Source organism: Echinococcus granulosus (assembly GCF_000524195.1).
Source record: "Echinococcus granulosus chromosome Unknown EG_S00039, whole genome shotgun sequence".
Taxonomy (NCBI): domain Eukaryota; kingdom Metazoa; phylum Platyhelminthes; class Cestoda; order Cyclophyllidea; family Taeniidae; genus Echinococcus; species Echinococcus granulosus.
The window spans coordinates 328131-346847 of record NW_020170419.1 but is presented as its reverse complement, the minus strand read 5'-3'; the positions used below and the strand labels follow the sequence as shown (position 1 = coordinate 346847).

The 18717-nt window shown below is 38.5% G+C and overlaps 2 protein-coding genes across 2 annotated transcripts; one reads left to right on the top strand and one right to left on the bottom strand. All coding sequences in view use genetic code 11, as the record gives it.

Annotated features, from left to right (window-relative positions):
- Positions 1–4401: 4401 nt before the first annotated feature.
- Positions 4402–5970, bottom strand: EGR_05377 (hypothetical protein; the record flags this gene model as incomplete). The annotated part of the gene is made up of 5 exons (XM_024494626.1): positions 4402–4457; positions 5171–5244; positions 5306–5439; positions 5482–5572; positions 5795–5970. The coding sequence occupies 5 exons, from the start codon at positions 5968–5970 to the stop codon at positions 4402–4404; spliced, it is 531 nt and encodes a 176-aa protein (XP_024350953.1).
- Positions 5971–13379: 7409 nt separating this feature from the next.
- Positions 13380–16913, top strand: EGR_05376 (Ankyrin repeat and KH domain-containing protein; the record flags this gene model as incomplete). The annotated part of the gene is made up of 3 exons (XM_024494625.1): positions 13380–13730; positions 13915–14248; positions 16855–16913. The coding sequence occupies 3 exons, from the start codon at positions 13380–13382 to the stop codon at positions 16911–16913; spliced, it is 744 nt and encodes a 247-aa protein (XP_024350952.1).
- Between the last annotated feature and the right edge of the window lie 1804 nt (positions 16914–18717).

Sequence of the window (18717 nt, the reverse complement as noted above, 5' to 3'; positions counted from 1 at the left end):
GACTTCAATAACCCAAGCAACATCAGCCTCTGTACCCCTATTATACGCTGATTTTATTTTATCACTATCAAATTCTCGTCGTTTCTTAAGTGCTGGTGTTAAATGAAGAAGATAAATATTTCATTGGAGCGCCCAAAACAAGCCATTTATGCTGCAGCAATGACAACCTTTTATTGTACCTTAGAGGGTGCTGCTAAGTTTGATATTTAGCGATGGCAATGATGAAATTAGGTGGTCTATAGGTACGATGAGAGACGTCATCCACTGAGCACTGAAGCTGTATGTATCAAGAGTTATGTACATTCGCCTTTTAAAAATAAGCAGTCCTAACCTCTCTTGGGTTCCCTTTATTTAGGAAAACTAACAGTTCCGTCGAAACTGTAATCTCTGAGAAGATGAGAGTACTTTTATTAGATGGAACAGCATATACGTTATGGCCTACATCGCACGCCAAATAACTTTTTCAAATGATATCGACACCAAAGTCTTGAATCCCTTACTTGTGCAATAGATGTATCCGCATTCATAAGGCGGTGATTAAGTGTCAAATACCCCTCATCGCTTGTATCAAGGTATTGTGGAAGTTCCCATTAGAAACATACGTAATGTTTCTTAGTAATGACCAAATTCAAGTAGGACATATATTATTTTATTTTTCACGATGAGCAGCTTGTTAATTAATGAATGTCACCAGAAATAAATGTGGTATTTGCCCAAACTACCTCGGTGATGGAAATCAGGATGGGAATCAGCTTTAGCTTAATACGAAAATCTATGACCTCTTCTACCTTTTAATGTTAGTCATTGTTTCTAAGTGGTATGTCTTATGACTTACCACTTGTCCAAAAAAATTACTTGCATGGCGTGATGTGATGGTGTGAGGGCCTGTCAAATGTAAAACAACTACGACTGACATCTACCTGTTCGAGGCAATACAATGCATCGCATCTTGAAGACTTACGAGGATTTTTTTTCTCAAAAGTAGCATTTGGACGTTTCATTCATGCCTTAATCAACCTTAGAGCTGGTAAATCAGTAAAGTGAAGGTCACAGTTCTTCCCTGAGATGCCAAGTAATTACACTTTCTATGAAATAAACTAAAATGAACAAATGAAAGAACAGAGGCTTGCAGCACGGGTTTTAAGGAATTTATTAATAACTTTTGTATTTGCAATGTGTTTGCTAAATATTCAACACGTTTGAATTTGCTAACGCTCTAGGCTGAATAGCAACTTCATGTGTGGTGTGCAACAATGCTAGCGCCTGCAGACCATTAACAGACAGTGGGACTGTAAGCTGGGCATGCGAGACCAGTTAGATATGTTGGGTTTTGCTTAATTTTACATGACTTAATGCCATTAACAAAAGGTTTTCACAAATCTAATTATTGGTGTTACAGACTTCGTCACTCGCATCCCTTATATACATATATATTTTATGCGCTTTACATTTTACCCAATGGGTAAAAAACTCCACCATCAAATCAAAATTGTGCCAATTCTGTTTTGTGTGTCCGGGATAGTTTCACGTATGCTTCACCTTTTCAGCAAGCAAATACAGTCATTGAGTTTCGAGAATAGTATGCAAGCGTATGCATTAATGCTGGAAATAGGAAAAGTTATAACTCTCAGGTGAAAGACAAATTACTTTGTGCCATTCAAACTGTGCGACACTCTCATTCTTCTTTTAGCTAAAATAGTTGGAACCCCAGATTTAAGCACTGCTTAAGTTTTCATCTTACCAGTTTTGCCAACTTATCCACTTAATTTCCCCAAAGGTTACCCTATAATGAACTGGTGAAAAGTAAAAACTATAATTATAAAATTTTTGGGCCATTTCATTCAATACAACATTAGTCCACTCCAGTTTCCATTCTTTCCCTTTTGTGTTATTGTTTATCCGCCTTATGGCAATATCAAATCTTTCCTCCCCATATTCTCTCACACTAAAAATTAACATATTATCTTCCTTAAACTCACCAAAACCGCTTGCATTACGTATTATGCAAAAGCTTTGCCCAACACAATCGGTAATTAAAACGTTTTGTGGGATAGTTTGGCATCGATAAATTGGCACACAAAAAGAGTAAGAAGCAGGGCACAAAAATAAGTTAACATCGAATACAAAATACAACTTAGGAGTGACACAAAATGCAAGACCATAACTAAACACATTTAGGTAACCGTAGGTTTACGATTAAGAGTAATTTGGAATGCCTTTAGCAGCACTGCTATCTTCGTTTCGATCTTGTACTCAACTGAGTTAGGATGGACGGCAATAATCCGTTAGAGTATTTCAAGAGATTTATGTTTACGTTTGCATATTTTTCTCCCTTCCAAATAAAACTTATGTAACTTCTTTTGGCCGATTTATTAATCCACGCAGGCATTAATGGCTATCGAAATCCGACACGAAGTTATATGCTGTGCTGATGTGAAACATCCTCCGTGCAATAAGTCATGCAAAGTCCGCCGCAAGAGGAGGCTCATACTGCACAAATGTTCAGTTTATTAAAATCCTCAAAACACAGCCTATTATTATTTCTTATTTCTATATACATCCTTTAAACAACTTTTTAACTATTTTTACTGGGTTTAAATCAGGAGAGTTGTAGGTTATACGGTGGTTTTATTGGCAGTATGTGTTTTCCCATTTACTTTTAGATAAAGTAAACATTGCTGCAGAAGTTGGTCCAGATACTTTGAAAGCCAATAATCTGCCTAGAATGCAACAGGAATGATGATAAAATTTCTCTTTGGTAAAATTCATTTTGCCTGTAGGTTAGATGCAAAAAAATCTCAATTTTGGGATTATGTGTCCCGAGTAACCACTTACTGGGGAGGCATACATAACTTCCAATCAAACCCTGCTTGTGTATCTTGTACAATAAACAGCGTTTAAAAAGACTTATTTTATTTGTTCTTAATATATAGCATGATTTAAGCTTAAAGTAAACATAATACATAAAAACACACTAATTTCCTTCTGTCGGAAATAGTTAAAAACAGTGCTTCTATCGAATGAATAGAAGCATACATACGGTGGTGCTCCTGATGGTACACGCATATAAGTTGGGAAACTGCTTGATCAGCATATAGTCTAACAGACGACGGCAAAGGGTGAGCAATATGGTGTCTGTGATTCCGTCCTAGAAGAAAGTGAGGAGAGTGAGGTGAATTCGTGAATATTTACATTTGACCATGGGCACAACAAATCCCTTTTTTTGCCTTGAACGTTAAAAGAAGACATTTGGGTGACAGTGTTGGCATGTGCGGCTTAAAATGCTGAGATACCAGCTGTGAAAACTGCAGTACAATATGCTTTCTAATATGGAAGTCAAAGAAGTCGACCTCAAAGTTGGTGGTTTTACGCTTAAAGCAGTAGTAGTAGCAATCTAAAAATTCCATAAATTGTAACGACTTAAAAGAAGAGGAGCAATGCTTATAAGAAGATGTATTTGGTGGTTTCGTGCAATATTAACTCCTCTTTTTCAATACACTTCTAAGTGGATTTAGCTTTGGTAAAGTGTCGCCAACTTCGCAGTAATACCAAATAGTTTCTTCTGTCAGGTGCATTTGCTCAACTAATTGCAGCATATTGTGAATAAGGAATTAGAAAATGCAAAGATATTTTTCTATGGAATAGACGTATTAGGTGAAAATGCTACCTGCCAAGTAGAGAGAATAATAGTTTGCTATGCGAAAATTCAAAACAGTTCCCTTTCTGAGTGAATTGCAAACGACGTGGAAAATAATCCCATTGAACAACCTCCCTCAGGATATGGCTAAGCAGAAAAATTACAACAATCCTTAACCGTAGGTGAAAAAATTAAAAGAAGGAAACACACTCCTATGAGCTATCTGAGTTTCTCCCGTGAATTATAGTAATATGCCTGCTTAAAAGGCTCCGTTGTGAAAAGGACTCATTGCAATACTTGCAGTAATAAAGCCATCCTACAAAAGAAGAAGGTGGAAAGATGAACGTCGCATAGTAAGAAGGAGTCTTTGCTTAAAATTCACAACAAGCGTTGGGACATATTTTGCTTGCCCTCGTGGACTTCAGAAATATGAAGATTTAAATTGCCTCTTCGTGAGAACGACGTAGAGCAATATTGGCAGGTAAATGGCTTCCTCTCTAGAAGTTTGAGATTCAAAAAGTAAATGCCTTAAATACCAAAAAATAGTATATTTGGCAGGTAATGCAGGTTCAAATTTAGTAAGTTTAGCTATCGGGCAATCATTCAGGGTGCTGCGTCTCCTGAACCATTTGCGACAATGCCGATAGACAGGTAATTTCCATTTAAACAATATAAATGTTGAACCCACTTAGATATAAAAACGACCTATAAAGCCTTTTAAGAAATATTGTAGCGCATCCCTTAAATCGCAGAAGTATGAAGACCTATATCACATCGGTTGGTGAATGATCCATTAAAATGAAAGCATCTAAATTATTAACTTTAAAAATGCAGAAATAACAAAAACCCGTTATTTTGATAAAATAATTTTTGCATTCCTACAATCCAAACCTTCTTCTTAAAATAGTTGTTGCATGAAAAGACGTACAAATTGTTCGCGATTATGTGACTCACTGTCGTGGATATTCAAAAGGTGTTGGTTTAGCGCGTCATGACAGGGGAAGGCTTTTTCGCACAGTGGACACTGAAACCACCTTTTATCTAGGAAAGTAGTGGAAGTAATAAATCAAAGCAAGAAATTCTGGCAAGGTTTCATAAATTGCCAAAGCAAAGAGAATAGAACTGGGCAAATAGGCAAATAGGCATACCAATTCTTGGCTAAATAAATTGCTAGAACGGTCTCAAACTCTTTGTTTGATAGAATAACGTCGCTATCATGTGAAGGCAGAGTAGCATTGCAGTGCAAATAACAATACAGCTGTAGTACAGGAATTTGATTTCGCCTCATATAGAGGGCTCTAAGCATTACATTTCTTGGATGGAGGGCTTGACACCCTACATTTTATTTTATAAAGTGGTGCACAATGCAAGGAAACGTGAACAATGCCCTACTTTTATAATAATATTTTGCTTTCAATGACAAAACTGGGTCTATTCAACAACGGCATGTCACATTTGCAGAAGTTTATCAAATTTATGCCAACTCATATAAAGTAAGTTTCTCGCTTCTATAAATGCCAACATCCACTTTACAATGACATGCATGAGTTAACAATTTTGATTTTGGCTGTACAGGTAGCGCAGGTCTCAATATCTTCCATATTTTTCTTTAATATATTCTAAATATGGAAGTTCGCTGCATTATAAACAAGTACAGTGTCAACTTACCCTGATGAGTGTGCTCCATATGTTCTATTAGATATGCGCGTTTGGAAAAGCACATTCCACATCTCCGGCATTGGAATGGGTCTTGATCTAGTAGATTTGATTTGTAGTGAATAAGTGAGAAGATAATCGTGGTACTTTTAAGATTATTAATGCATAAATGGGCCAAAATAACATACGAAATGCTGGGCTGGCGAAACTAGCATTTTAAGGGACTGCATTTTATACAGTATAATACACATAAGTGAATATGCCAAAAAATAACAAATACTATCACAAAAACAGTAAAAAAAACGGAATTCGTTGCTAAAACTGACATGTTCTTGGAAGCAAACGGGGTGGACCAGGAGGAGTCGTCATATTTCCTAGGTCACACTGAGATATGAAGCCGAAGTTACTACACATCCAAGCGAAAGTAAACACAATTAATTAAAGCTCATCCACTACCTAACGCAAATCTCTTCTTTAGCAAAGTGCGCTTTAAGCACTTACGCCATACTTTGCATGCTCCTGCTCCGACCCGTTGTCTTCTTTTCATTTGATGGAGTTGTAAATGACAAATCGCCAGCTGATTCAGGTGTGACACCCACAAATGTGCATGTCACGTGCTTACACACTAATTGTTTGTGCATTATTTTCAAATTTATCACATCACTTACTTGCCACATGATGGCATCAGCCTTTCAGCCATTGAGTGAGTTGCATGGTAAATCACGAATGCATCACTCAATGGATAGTGATGTCTTCCAACCACATATGGTGTTCTGTGACAGGCGAAGGTGAAAACAGCAATTTGCGTTCTAGCAAGCAGTATTTCCCAAAGGCAGAGTAAAGTGCTGCTTGGCATTTGGTATTTTGTAAACTATTTGCCATTTCTTTTGTGAACCCTATTACCACTAAATTGTCTGACATTAATGCTGTTCAATTAGGCAAAATCTGTTTAGCTAGAGCACGTGAGAGGTGGAAGTGCCTGTCTTCTTTTGTGGGTTTTTCATGTCTAATTACTGCATTTCTTAATGTGCAATCTTGTGGGCTAAGGGGGGTAACTGACACTCTCGTGAGTCGATGGACGTTATCGTGTCTACGCCACCCAATATGCCGATGACATGTCAACTTGTCGAGTTTCTTTTGCTCTCACCACAACTTTCGCAGACAATGCAACTAAGATTTATTATTTGTTAATTATCTTTGGGAGAAATTAAGGTACCAAATGAAGGGAGGCAAGATTTGCATTCTGTCCAAATTATGCGTAGTTATTTTACTTAGGTTTGCTTTAATCCAACGCGTCCCATTCATCCATCTTTTAATCATTTTGGAAGTATAATTTTCTTTATTTCCTATTATAAATATCAGAAGCTAGTAAAAAAACTAATGATTACTTTAACTTCTTGCATGAATAAAGTTACCTGATAGAAAGGGATGAGTGCGGATGTTTTATTACGGGAACTGAAAGTAATATCCCTCATAATCCTACCGAATGCATCAACGTAAATCATAACTGTGCCCGTTCTCCAAAGTGTATATTGAAGACATGGAGGAGAATGGAAAAGAAAAGACTAAATGCAAAAGTAGTCCTTTTTTTCTGTCATCATAAGCTCTATTGGCAGTAAGCCCAACAGTGTCACATGTTATTTGCATATATTTTGTAATCGCGGTAATTACAGACCCAGAAAGACTAGCTTACTTGAACTTTTGATAGACGCCATCTTCGTGAGCAGTTTCTCATACTTTCTTAAGTCCAAATTGGTGGTTACAAAAGATGTACACTAGCTGTGCAAATTAGGTGGTTAGTCAGTCTCCACCACCTACCTACCAGTCTTGCAGGCGCGGCTCATTGCTGAAGTTTTTCCTAGCTTTGCAAAGTCTATCGATTCCCTACATTGAATTCTAACTTGTGTTTGCTCAATAAATGAATGGTTCAAGGAATCTAGTTGCTTGCGTTTGTTGATTCTTGAATAAATTTGTAGCTCTGCCTCTTTTTACATAGAATTTCCCCTTCACATGCATCCGCACATCCAAATATGACTTAGAAAGTGCGATAAGGTAAAGTAAAAAGCTGCACGTAATTGGATGCCACTTACTTCAACGCCAATCTATTATGAGAATGCATATGATTTGTAACGTGTGTATTGTAGTAACCAGAAAAGGAATAATGTTGTGTACTTCAATATAGTTCGAAATATACATGTTAAAATATGAAATGTTGGATGATTAGGACTAAGGACACAAAAGTATTTTTATGCTTATGAAGGAAACGTATATCTCTGCAGGGTATGTTGCACGAATAACATCGTAATTACTAAAAATTCAAGTGTACCGAGGGTGAAACTCATTTCGAAGTAACGGAGAATAAGAGCAGTAAGTCAACCCCACTAGGCTTCGGTTAATGTATTCTCCAAACAGAGAACTTACAAATAAAAGGCAAATTTTAATATTCTTCTGTGATGGCACTTTTATTCGGAAGCACTCTTTGTGGACGAGATGCGCTAATTTTGTTCATTTTCTCCTGACTAGACACTGAACCTACCCATGAGCATAACTGTGTGATATGTGAACTTGCACTTCCATACCCACACGACATTCACCCACACCTGCAAGTTTCAATCCCTTTATGGAGAGACCATATCACTGTTGTTAATCAGTGACCTATATAAGAAATTAAGTGTTATTCGAGCGGCCAATACCCAGGGCGCGTCATCCTCTGCAGCTTGGCGGATGCCACTAATGCCCACAAAGCGGAGAGGAACGCTGAGAAGCTTATAAAGCGTGATTATTTCTCAGTCTGTAGCAACACACAATGGAAGACATTTTGATCAGGGCGGCACGTTGATCCTGAAGTACTGAACCCAGAGGTCGGTAAAAAGAAGCACTAAAACGGATGCATAATAATTGGTAAGTGAGCATTTAGTCAGGGCAAGAGTTCAATGTTTTACATAAAAACTTCGCAGGGTACTCCCAATATATATTTAATCAAATAGGCAAAGTGCCTTTGCTTCCATTTAAATCGATTGTAAGTAGACTAAAATTAAAATTACTTGGATGCTGCATACTACCTGCCCATCTGGACTTCTGTCCTGAGACTTTATTGTCTCAAGTCTTTGCTAAATCTACTATGCACTAGATTGTCACCTGCCAAGGTTGTATGCCATCAGGCAGTGTGTAAAATTGTGAGGCAAGCGGTAAAGTGTTGCCTAAATTCGTTACTTTTTAGGCACACCGTTGCACATTAACGAAGCATTTATTGTTTCTTTGGCATCCAGACAAATATAACGCAATCACAGCCAATAACGGATTTAGTAATTTTGTGGTCTGCCACATCCTACTTCAGAGGAGTGATCAAGTTGGAATAGAAGTGTTTACGAAGCATGAACTTTATAAGTGGGGAAGAGAATCAGCCTTCATCATTTCCTTGTAATAGCCGTGTCGTCTACTAGGCCTTGGGGTTGGTGAGATCTAATCGTCTGTCACCAAAAAAATTTGTCCTTAAGACAGCTTTGCAAGGGAATTGCAAAACGTCAGTCCATCTCTAGCCATGCTTTCCTGCAACATCATTCATGCACCGCATAAATGGGGACCTACACATTTTATTCGGTAAAATCTGCCTATTGCTACACCATAGTTGTGAAATAAGGCTAAAGTATTTCTGCAGATTTTCATTATAAAGCCCGCTTGACCTGAGGCAAAATTGGCACGGCTGTATAATCTCATATGATATCATAGCCTGTGTGATCACATCATGCCTCATGTATAAATGAGCGCGATTCTCTTACCCACATAGTCCATCTGCCACGATGACATGAGTAAGGAATGGTGAGTTGCCATTAACTGAGTAACAGTAAGCTTCGCACTTACTGCTCCTCTGTGCAAGCAAAGCAATAACTCTACGCAATTTTTGTATTAACAGCTCTCTTCATGAAGGTCTTTAGCCTGATCACTCCCACATCTGTTGCATCTCGCAAACTACCCAATGATGGTTAACAAGAACATCTTCTTGCAACTCACATTGAGGTTCGAAGAAGGGTGCACCCTCCTGCCAGCAGCATGCTACTAATGGTGCGTTCCATCTTGAAACGTTCGTAATTAGAAACACACCTGTTGGTACTTCAAGTTATTCCACGTACAACTGTCCTTTGTAGCGTTTTATTGTACCTATGTTTACCTGTCCGGAAGTACTCCAAGGACTCGGAACGTCTGGCAGATTATTCGGTCAGTCGATGTAGATTCGAACATCCAGGTTGGAGGGTTTGCCCACAGTACAATGGACTTGGGCAAAATATTGCAGTTGTGGGTGGCTTGAAGCCAACTTTTACTAAAGCGATTTGTGGCTGAAGGAATGAAAACATGCACTACAGTTATTTTAATGACTTCTTTAGCTACATTTGCGGTCACTACACACAGGTAAGGGAATCATTGTTTACATGTCATTCATAATATGCAATGCATGAATACTATTTATTAAACATGAATGTTAGATATCTAATCATAATTTGGGTTGCAATTTTATGTCGAATTTTGTATTCTATCCTTCTACCCATTGTCATGCTAATTCCAACGACTACACATCAGAGGAATAGACCATTTGAATGATTAAGTGGGTTGGTGTGGTTGACAATGAAGATGCTGGTAGATTTGGCCTTGATCTACCTAAATAAAAACTTTATCAATGACTCTTTACATGAATGTCAAATTCGCAACTAGAATTAAAATACACTTTGTCTATTAGGTATTTCGCTCTTGCTGAAGCCAACACTTTCCGTTTGCCGAGTTTCAGCCCATCAGAGTGCTACCTCTTCCGATTTGACTCACAATTATGCTCAAATTTCGGCACATGTTTACTCATCATTGGTGACGTTATCTTATGGTTAAAAAGTTATTTCGGGCATTGCATGGCAAACTGTGGCTATGTGGAGTAGGGCGGTACCGAAGTAGGCATTTGCAAGCGTTTCCAGTCGTCTTGTGATTGTGGCGACAGAGATAATTAGCATTATGACGTTAAAAATTCATTCTTCAAAAGGACATACTTAAGAAGAAGATTAGCTTACACTAACGAAAATCAGACATTTATGTTTCTTAAAGTACATATTTTCTAGGTTGATTAAACCTCATACGTAGAGCAAGTTAAACCAAAATAATACGTTGGCATAAACAGTTGTTGGATTCCTTACCTATCTCAAAATGTTATCATTCAAATTATTATTGCTCAAATGATGCCGTCAAAATGATTAGGACGAAGAGACAAATACTGTCAATTGCAATGCTTAGTATCTTATCACTGTTTATTTTGGTATTGCTTGAACTGGGTCTCCGATGGTCCAATTTTAATTTTTATTCGCAAACATGAATAAGTATCGACAAGTTCCATTAGATAAAATTTGGATTTTATAATTACTCTATTTGCTGTTGCTTCACCATAGAAAGCACGCAAGCGCTAGGATGCCTTCATACTTGGAAAGCATTATTGCTCCAATTTTTTAGAAATTTTCTCCTGAGTGCGTATTTCTGGCACGTCTCATATCCACCTAATCCCTTCTGATTGGTCAATATCCTGTGGCCTGACATATTCCAAGTACATTAACTGTTACTTCAGTGTTAAGACCAATCAAATCCCCTAGGCTAGTGAGAATGGAAAGGGCCATCTTAGTACTTTTATGAAATAAACTAAGGGAAATGAGTCTGTTGCATTTAGATTTCCTAATTTAATATGCAATCACACATCCTAGAACTAAATATCGCATTATACCGTTGTGAAATGTTTCAGCCGTTAACTTAAATCTGCAGCTGCTTCTCCACGAATTGCGCTTCAGCTCACTGACATGGCCAATAGCCTCTCAGACTTCGTGCATCTCGGTAATACCTTTTTAAAAAGTGCTACTACAGCTTTTTACGAATTCCGGATACCTGCGGCATGCTAAAGTTATATGAAGGCAACCAATTAATCAAGATATGCATCGAAACATTTTTCATTGACTGCTTATCCCTTCGACTGTACCGATGTATGATTACTGCGTTGATTTGCATGAAATTCTTGACAATGAGAGCAAAAATTCTTTCATTCGTGCTACTGCATTTGGCAATACCATCAAAGTGCTTTAGTAGTTTAGCTCTGCAGAGTAAGCAATCGTGAGTTATCTCTTAGGTAAACCTGTCGTTGTTTACGCGAATTCAGTGCAATCGAGTAATGTCACTTTTGTATTTCGCTTGATTTACGTGCAAGAATGTGTGGCGAAAGGCTAAACTGGCTATTCTAAATTAAAATATCCTTAGGCCAAAAGATTCTTCCTTACCACTCATCACACCGTGTAATTGAGACATTGACACAGTCCCTTGCAATATGACCATACTTCCTTGCGTTTATCGACAATACTCAGACTACTATTGTTTGACTCGACGGTCAGCGTCTGGGCGCCAAAGACAAGTGCCACTATCATATGCACATTACACAAATATACTTAGGGTGTATCAAATGGTAAATTTGCTTTGATGCATGAGTGGAAGTGTATGCCTGTGGATTTTGGAGAAGTTTTGAGACTTTAACTATTTTTTCCTCAACATGGCAGTGCTACTTATTTCCCTAATTTCTAATTGTTTAAAACCACATTTTTTGTTTTTTTATAATTTAAAGTAGAATTGCTTACGACTATTGAGATTGGAAGCCAACATTTGCTTCATGGAATTGTTTGGACAGCCAAATGCGGTGCGAATGCCGCCAATTACAAAAACCAAATGAACTTGACTTATTAAGACAGTTATATGCCAATTGCGTGGCAAAGGGTCTAAATAGACCTGTGTCAACATCGCGCATATTCAACCAGAGCCTGCAATATATACATTACATATCGGTTGATCGAGCAGAGTTTGAGAAAACGGACAACAAGCTGCAAGCCTTTTAAAGTAGTTATCTGTTAGGTTGGGGCAAAATTAGCCTAAACTAACTGAAGCCATGAAAACTTATTTCTCAAATGTGATTCTGTGTTTGTGTGTTGCACATTGTTTAAAATTATAGGGCGAAATGGCAATCGCTGCAGTTGGAATGATGTGATCTGCCAAACCACACCTCTGCAATTTTCCCTTTGATTAAATGTAGATTATGCTCCCTTTCAAATATTGACAGACTGTAAAGATGCCCCATTCCAACAGGGTTATGAATTTCCATATTTTCCTCAGGCACTTAGTTGGAATTCTCTGCTTATATCGGCCCTTTCCATGGCCTAAAATAGTTTGTTTCTATTTAATTTTAAACGCATATATTAAGCATGCGTCCCAGCGCCCTTGTATTATGCTGTCATCAGAGGCATTTCTTTGCTTGTTTCTAAATGCACTCGTGGCTACAATCTGTGCCTTTTTGAGCCTGCATGAACAAATTCACCCAATTTAAACAAAATTGGGGTCAGCAACACAGATCATGAAAATCGTGTTCATGCCATGGCTCAGGTGGCTAAACCGTTTCCTCAATCAGAATGGATGAGCGGAAGGTAATGGAGTGATGCTTGGATATAAGGGTGAAATTCGTTTTCGCAGTGATATCTGAATAGAGGCTTTTTAGGAATTACTCCAAGACCTCCCATTCTGTACTAATTAACTAAAAAACAGTCCCATTCGTTTTTATGGCAACTTTTCTGCCCTCAAAAGCAGTTCCACTGAATTATTTTGCTAATCATTATTACGCTTGCATTATCACACATTCTGAAGGAAAGCTGGAAAAATGCAGACAATTGGCCTGCTGTTCGTGTGGATAAAAGCGGAATAGCATTATTGAAAGCTGTTTTCAGAGGCGATGCGCATGCTGTTCGGCAGTTGCTTCAAAAAGGCGTATGTTAAACTATTTGCCATTCAGTTTAGTTTCTAGATTATCATTTCAAATCGCATCACATGACCTTAAAAACCGAGTTTTGTTGGCTTCAGTTCATGTGAAAAAGGCACGATTTATGTTTTTAAGTTTAATCCCTTTCAGGACGCACAGGAAGACGTAGGGTTTTGTGCATATTTCCGATTGTCCTTGCACTTGTGTGAGAGTATCTTTAGAAAAGTGTCACAGTAGTTAGATTACAGAACATACTTTTATTAGACGAATCCAAATATGTATGAAGTATGTGGAAGGAAAACTCCGCTCATAGTGGCCGCCGAGCATGGCTACTACGAGGTAATGTATGACCTTCTGGAACACAAAGCATCAGTTTCCCAAACTGATGGATGGGGCAACACTCCCCTTCACTCTGCGTCTGCTGCAGGGCATTTGGATTGCGTGATGCTTCTTCTGCTGCGCCATAGTCCCTTGGAACTCGCAAATCGTAGCCAACGCACTCCACTAATGGTGGCTGCCATGGAAGGTCACATCGAAGTTGTTCGGCATCTGCTCGGCTGCAACGCTGTATTAAGCCCTCAACTGAACGACAACAGGGAATCCGCTCTAACACTTGCATGCAAATCGGTGAGTTAACCTTTTAACGTAAGAGTTTAGTAGTCTTTTGCCCGGCTTGCAAAACTCCTTGAGTCAAATCTTTACTTCCGAAACTGGAGTTTTCTCTTTCCTTTACACACCCTATATTTCTTAATTAAACCAATATTCGCACATTGGGGCGCCTAGACGTGCTTCTTCATCTTCGCTTCTGCAGGGCAAAGTAGAGATTGTGAAGCTTCTCCTGGAACGTGGACCTCCGATAGCAGATAGGAGGGGAGAGTTAAATGCTGCACTACGAGAGGCTGTGCTATTGGGCCACGTAGAGCTGGTCCAAATCCTGCTCAATCACGGGGCAGATGCCAATCATTACGATGATACTTACACACCACTCATCTTTTTGGCTATCAGTTCTAACAATGTCAATACTCTAGACCTTCTCATAACCAATGGAGCAAATATTGAGCAGTTAGATGGACAAGGTTATACACCACTGATGGAAGCTACAAGAACCGGAAAGATCGAAATGGTTGCCGCATTGTTGGCTGCTGGTACGAGGTTTGACTTGTGCTTTCTTTTCCCTAATTAAATGAGCAACCTCAGATTTGTCCAAACGCTGCTTGCAAACTTGGGTAGTTTACCTTAATCATAAAAAGATCAATTGATTCTTATAAAGCTGGTTACGTGAGCTTTAGTTTTGGAATGGTTACATTAAAATTGGCTTTTATGATAACTTTTGCCATGTTTTACTAAGAAAGACGCACAAACTTTTGCAGGAGCTAATGCTAATGCGCGAAGAATAGGCGGTAGAGACACGGCCTTGTCGCTCGCTAGGAGTCAAGGATGTAAGGAGATATACAAACTGGTATCAAAGGCTTCTATGAAGAGAGCTTCTTAATGTTCCAATAGTTTTAACTTATATGTATCACTTCTAAAAGAACATTTTCAAAATTTGGGTCTGTGTTCTTATTTATATATGGTCTACATGGAGTGCTCTCATTTGGCTTCGCAAAAGTGGTCATCATTACTACTCTCCGGGGTGCAGTTTATAAGCCAAAATTCACCATGCAGATTGTACCAGTGCACCTCGTCAATGCTTTTGTAAAGAGAGAAGATGAGATAATACTCAGATATGATTAACGTACAGAAAGTGATTTAGGGCTGCTGGTATGACCTTGCCACCCGGACGCCCGAAGAGGGCATAATTGCGGAAGTCGAGTCTGTCCATTGCCAAAGTGAGAGCTCAACAATAAGAAACATTGTCACACTAGCAATTACAAATTTCAGCCTAAAGTTAGGACAAGTGGAGATAAAATATGGCCAAGGCATTAACTAGCATAAATTTTTTCAGTGATCGCCATTTTTAAATGAAAATGCAACATATCTTAATCAACAAATTAGGCCTAGGCGTGATTGGTGGCATTTCAGATTATCCGTACAAGTAGTGAAGCAATGGATAAATTTGCATTTACCACTGTCAATTTTGTAGTTGCTCAGATGATGCCAAAAACATAAATTATGCTGACACAACAGTGGAAGCATTGCAAAACGTTACCATTCCTAGCCCTTTCTAAGCCTAGCATATAGTCTGAATTGCTTTGCAATAATGACTTGCATGAAGCTGAGAATTCTCTAATTATGGGATGTGTTCTCTAAAATAACCACTGTTTAGCTTTATTAATTTGGCAAAAACTGATTTTAATGGTAAATTCTGAAGCGGGAATGTACAGTCATTAAAGAAGCACATCATACATTGTACTTCAACTTAAGTGACTGACGCAAATAAACTCTGGCACGGTTGCAATACCCATTTCATTTAAACCCAGCCCCTAGGTGAGAAGAGATTTAGGGAATGCAAATTAGGTAGTGGAGGAATCGTCATAATGTTCCGAGAAAGACGAGAACTCAGAGTGTATATGCCCTGGGCGACTAGATGAAGACGTTATACCAGCAGAGAGGATCGGATCGCATTTCTTAGCTGAATGGGATTTGTAAAGGTTGGGCTTGCCTCAAAAACCAATCTGCGAAATCTCGTCCTGCTAATACTCCTCAGGTATTTAAGCAAACAGTGTTGTAATTTTATCTGGCCATGCAGAAGTTAGCATGTTTGGTAGTATATAGGCATTACTTTTCTTAAAGTTTATTTAATGCTAACTTAAATCATTCCGTTTGAGATTAGGGTAACAAGTACCTAACTTCATGACTCCTTTTTCTCGTATTCATGTGGTAGATTTTTCGCCTCTGGACAATTGGAAATTTAGGTCATATATATGCTTTGGTTACGTTGAGATGAATGGAATGGACGTGTACCAGTGGGCGATGCAAAGAATTTACGCATTCTACTGACTTTTAATGCAGCCTAACACAAGCGTTTTAACTGCAACAAAAACAAAAAAAACGGGTATCATTCCTATCTGACTTTAAAAAGCATTAACACTAGGCGATGTCACTTAGCTCTAAACAAGCAGTCGCCAATGCTTTTCACTTCAAATGCACTCTTTTCTTATTTTAATCGAGTGCCGGTCCAATGTCAACGCTTTGAACTTCACTTATTTTGTGTTTTCTGTGCACAATATCTGCTTGCAGGCGCTCCTGCTTTGATTGTGGCCAAAAATGTCAGCAGATTAAAAGTAATTTTTGAAGAAATTGAACAAATAAGAGCCGCAATCCCGTCGAATAGCATTAAGAGTTCATTAGTTCGTGTTGATAACAACGCATTTTTACTAACCTTGGTTTTGCATTATGAGATTGTTTTCCACTAGGAGAATACTCCATAATCAGCGATAGCATCAAATTATCATTGTGTGAGGGAAAGTAGGTGCCGTAATTTCAACCAGTACTGATACTAGTTTCAGTACCACCCCCATTCCTTATTACCTAATTAGGTATTAAATGTAATTATTTTTAAAAAGTTCATTGTTATTCTTAGGCATGAGGTACGACTTGAACAAACTAACTCTGAGAGATCATTCATTTATATATTTTAAGTAGCAAAATTTGCTTGCTACCGCTGTTTAAAAATGCACAACATAAGAATGGTTCTTGCCTATGTATGCAGTTTAAATTTAACCTTACAAATTCTCCTGAAGTGTCGGTGGACAGATGACTTTTCAAGATAAATTTTCGGCAATAAAGCATATTTCTTTCCGCATTTTAGCAATGGCAATAGCTCAGCATGTTTGTGTAGTACAGTTGGATAGGCAGTTAGACATGTAAGTAGACTGAGGGGTTGATAGATGGGTGGATGCATTACGGCATGGACAGATGTATGCATAGGTAGTTTGATGTATCGAGAGAAGAATGGGAGAAGAAACATCACTTTTAGGTATTATTGCTTCTGAACTCAATCGACCACTCACGATAGGACTCCTTTTCTATCCTTTTCATTTAATTTTTTTGGTCTTGATTTATATTTGTGTATTCTTTGACCTCATTGCGTTGTTGAGCTACGAACAGTTTTACATGTGGTGCAGGTGGTAAGTGGGTATACCAGGAGGTTTTGGCTAGATGGTGATTTCGGGGGTTAACTATTCTGTCGAAAGTGTGATCTTGAGACTACTATTCGGCTGTAGTTTGATTGCCATGCAAGTGGTTTGCGCTAAGGTTGCAGATATCCCGGGACATGGGGTTGAGTTTGCAGGTGCCAAGTCGCCTTTGTGATGTGGAGGTAGATGGGTAACAAGCGCAACTATTTTTTGTCAGTGGTGAGGCAGATTGAGATGACCATGTCTGCATTCACTACTGCCGTGGAAAGAGTGCTCGATATCTCCTCAGCTGGAGCATTTGTCCATCCCGGCATTTCCTGTCCTGTGATGCATTTTCCTTTCTTTCCATTTCGATGTCCCTAATTTTGACTCACTGATGTTGACATCTATGGTGTGCGCATTGCCCTGCAAAAGTGAGGGCTATCATTTGCAGTTGTGGTTTCTGAGCCAGCCACAAAACACGTTAGTGACGTCGCGGTATTCCAATGAGCTATGAAAATGGTAAAAATTAGCTGGAGGATATAAGAAAATGAAAAGCAAATTGCTGAGTACTTAACACTTTTAAACTCTTTCGATTACATTTCATGAGGAATAAACTTGTTCAGGGTACTGAAGTAGTTTTGCGAAGTCTTGTTCAATTTTATTCAGTTTCGTTTATATGAGCAGTTGTTTAGGCTTCATTTCTCAGGAACACCTTGGAAAAAATGTCATCTCCTCCTGGTTCACCGCATTTACCCTCAACCTCACGTAGGTTCATACAGCTACATCAGATTTCTGCATTGTTGTCCTTTGTCGTTTCTTGTTTTATTGCCTTTTACCATTATAAGCCTGTATACCAATAAAATAGATAAAACATGGTATCTACAAATGTTGAATACTACAGTCTTCCCCTCAAATGCTTCCTTTGCTCATTCGCCAATTACCAATCCAACGAGAAGCACAACTGCCCCTTCATTCAATTAATGTGTTTGGAATATGCTAGATCAAGCTCCGTTCCAGTGTCGAAGATGTGGGATGAATTTTTTCCGACTTGCGTATCTGGAGGTGCATACGGAGCTTTGTCAACAGGGTATGTTTGTATTCTGCTTCCTTGCAGCTAAACATGATATGTCACGCTTTTTCATGTTTAACTCTTGTGTGGGAAGTGGGTGGACTCCTATCACCTCATGACATATAGACGGATTAGGCAATATGTAAGCTTAAAATAATAGGAGGTGGAAAATTCTACTTGTACTCTTCTACTCTTCGCATTCTAGTAAAATTCCTGCTATATGCTGCAAAGGTCATAATGACCTACCAAACCTATTTCGATGCCGCGGTCTTCGGGATATGTTCATCCCATGTATGCCATTGATTCGGAGCCATGATAGGGGAAAGGTCATTGATGAACGGAAAAGCGCTCAAAAGCGACCAAAAAGTAAAGGATGCAAATGAGCTGTCCATTATTTCGAATAAACATATAGCACTGTCTAACCAAAAATTTGTAAATAAAATCAAAAGAAGCAACATGGGAATTGTGCAAAATTTGCTAAGCT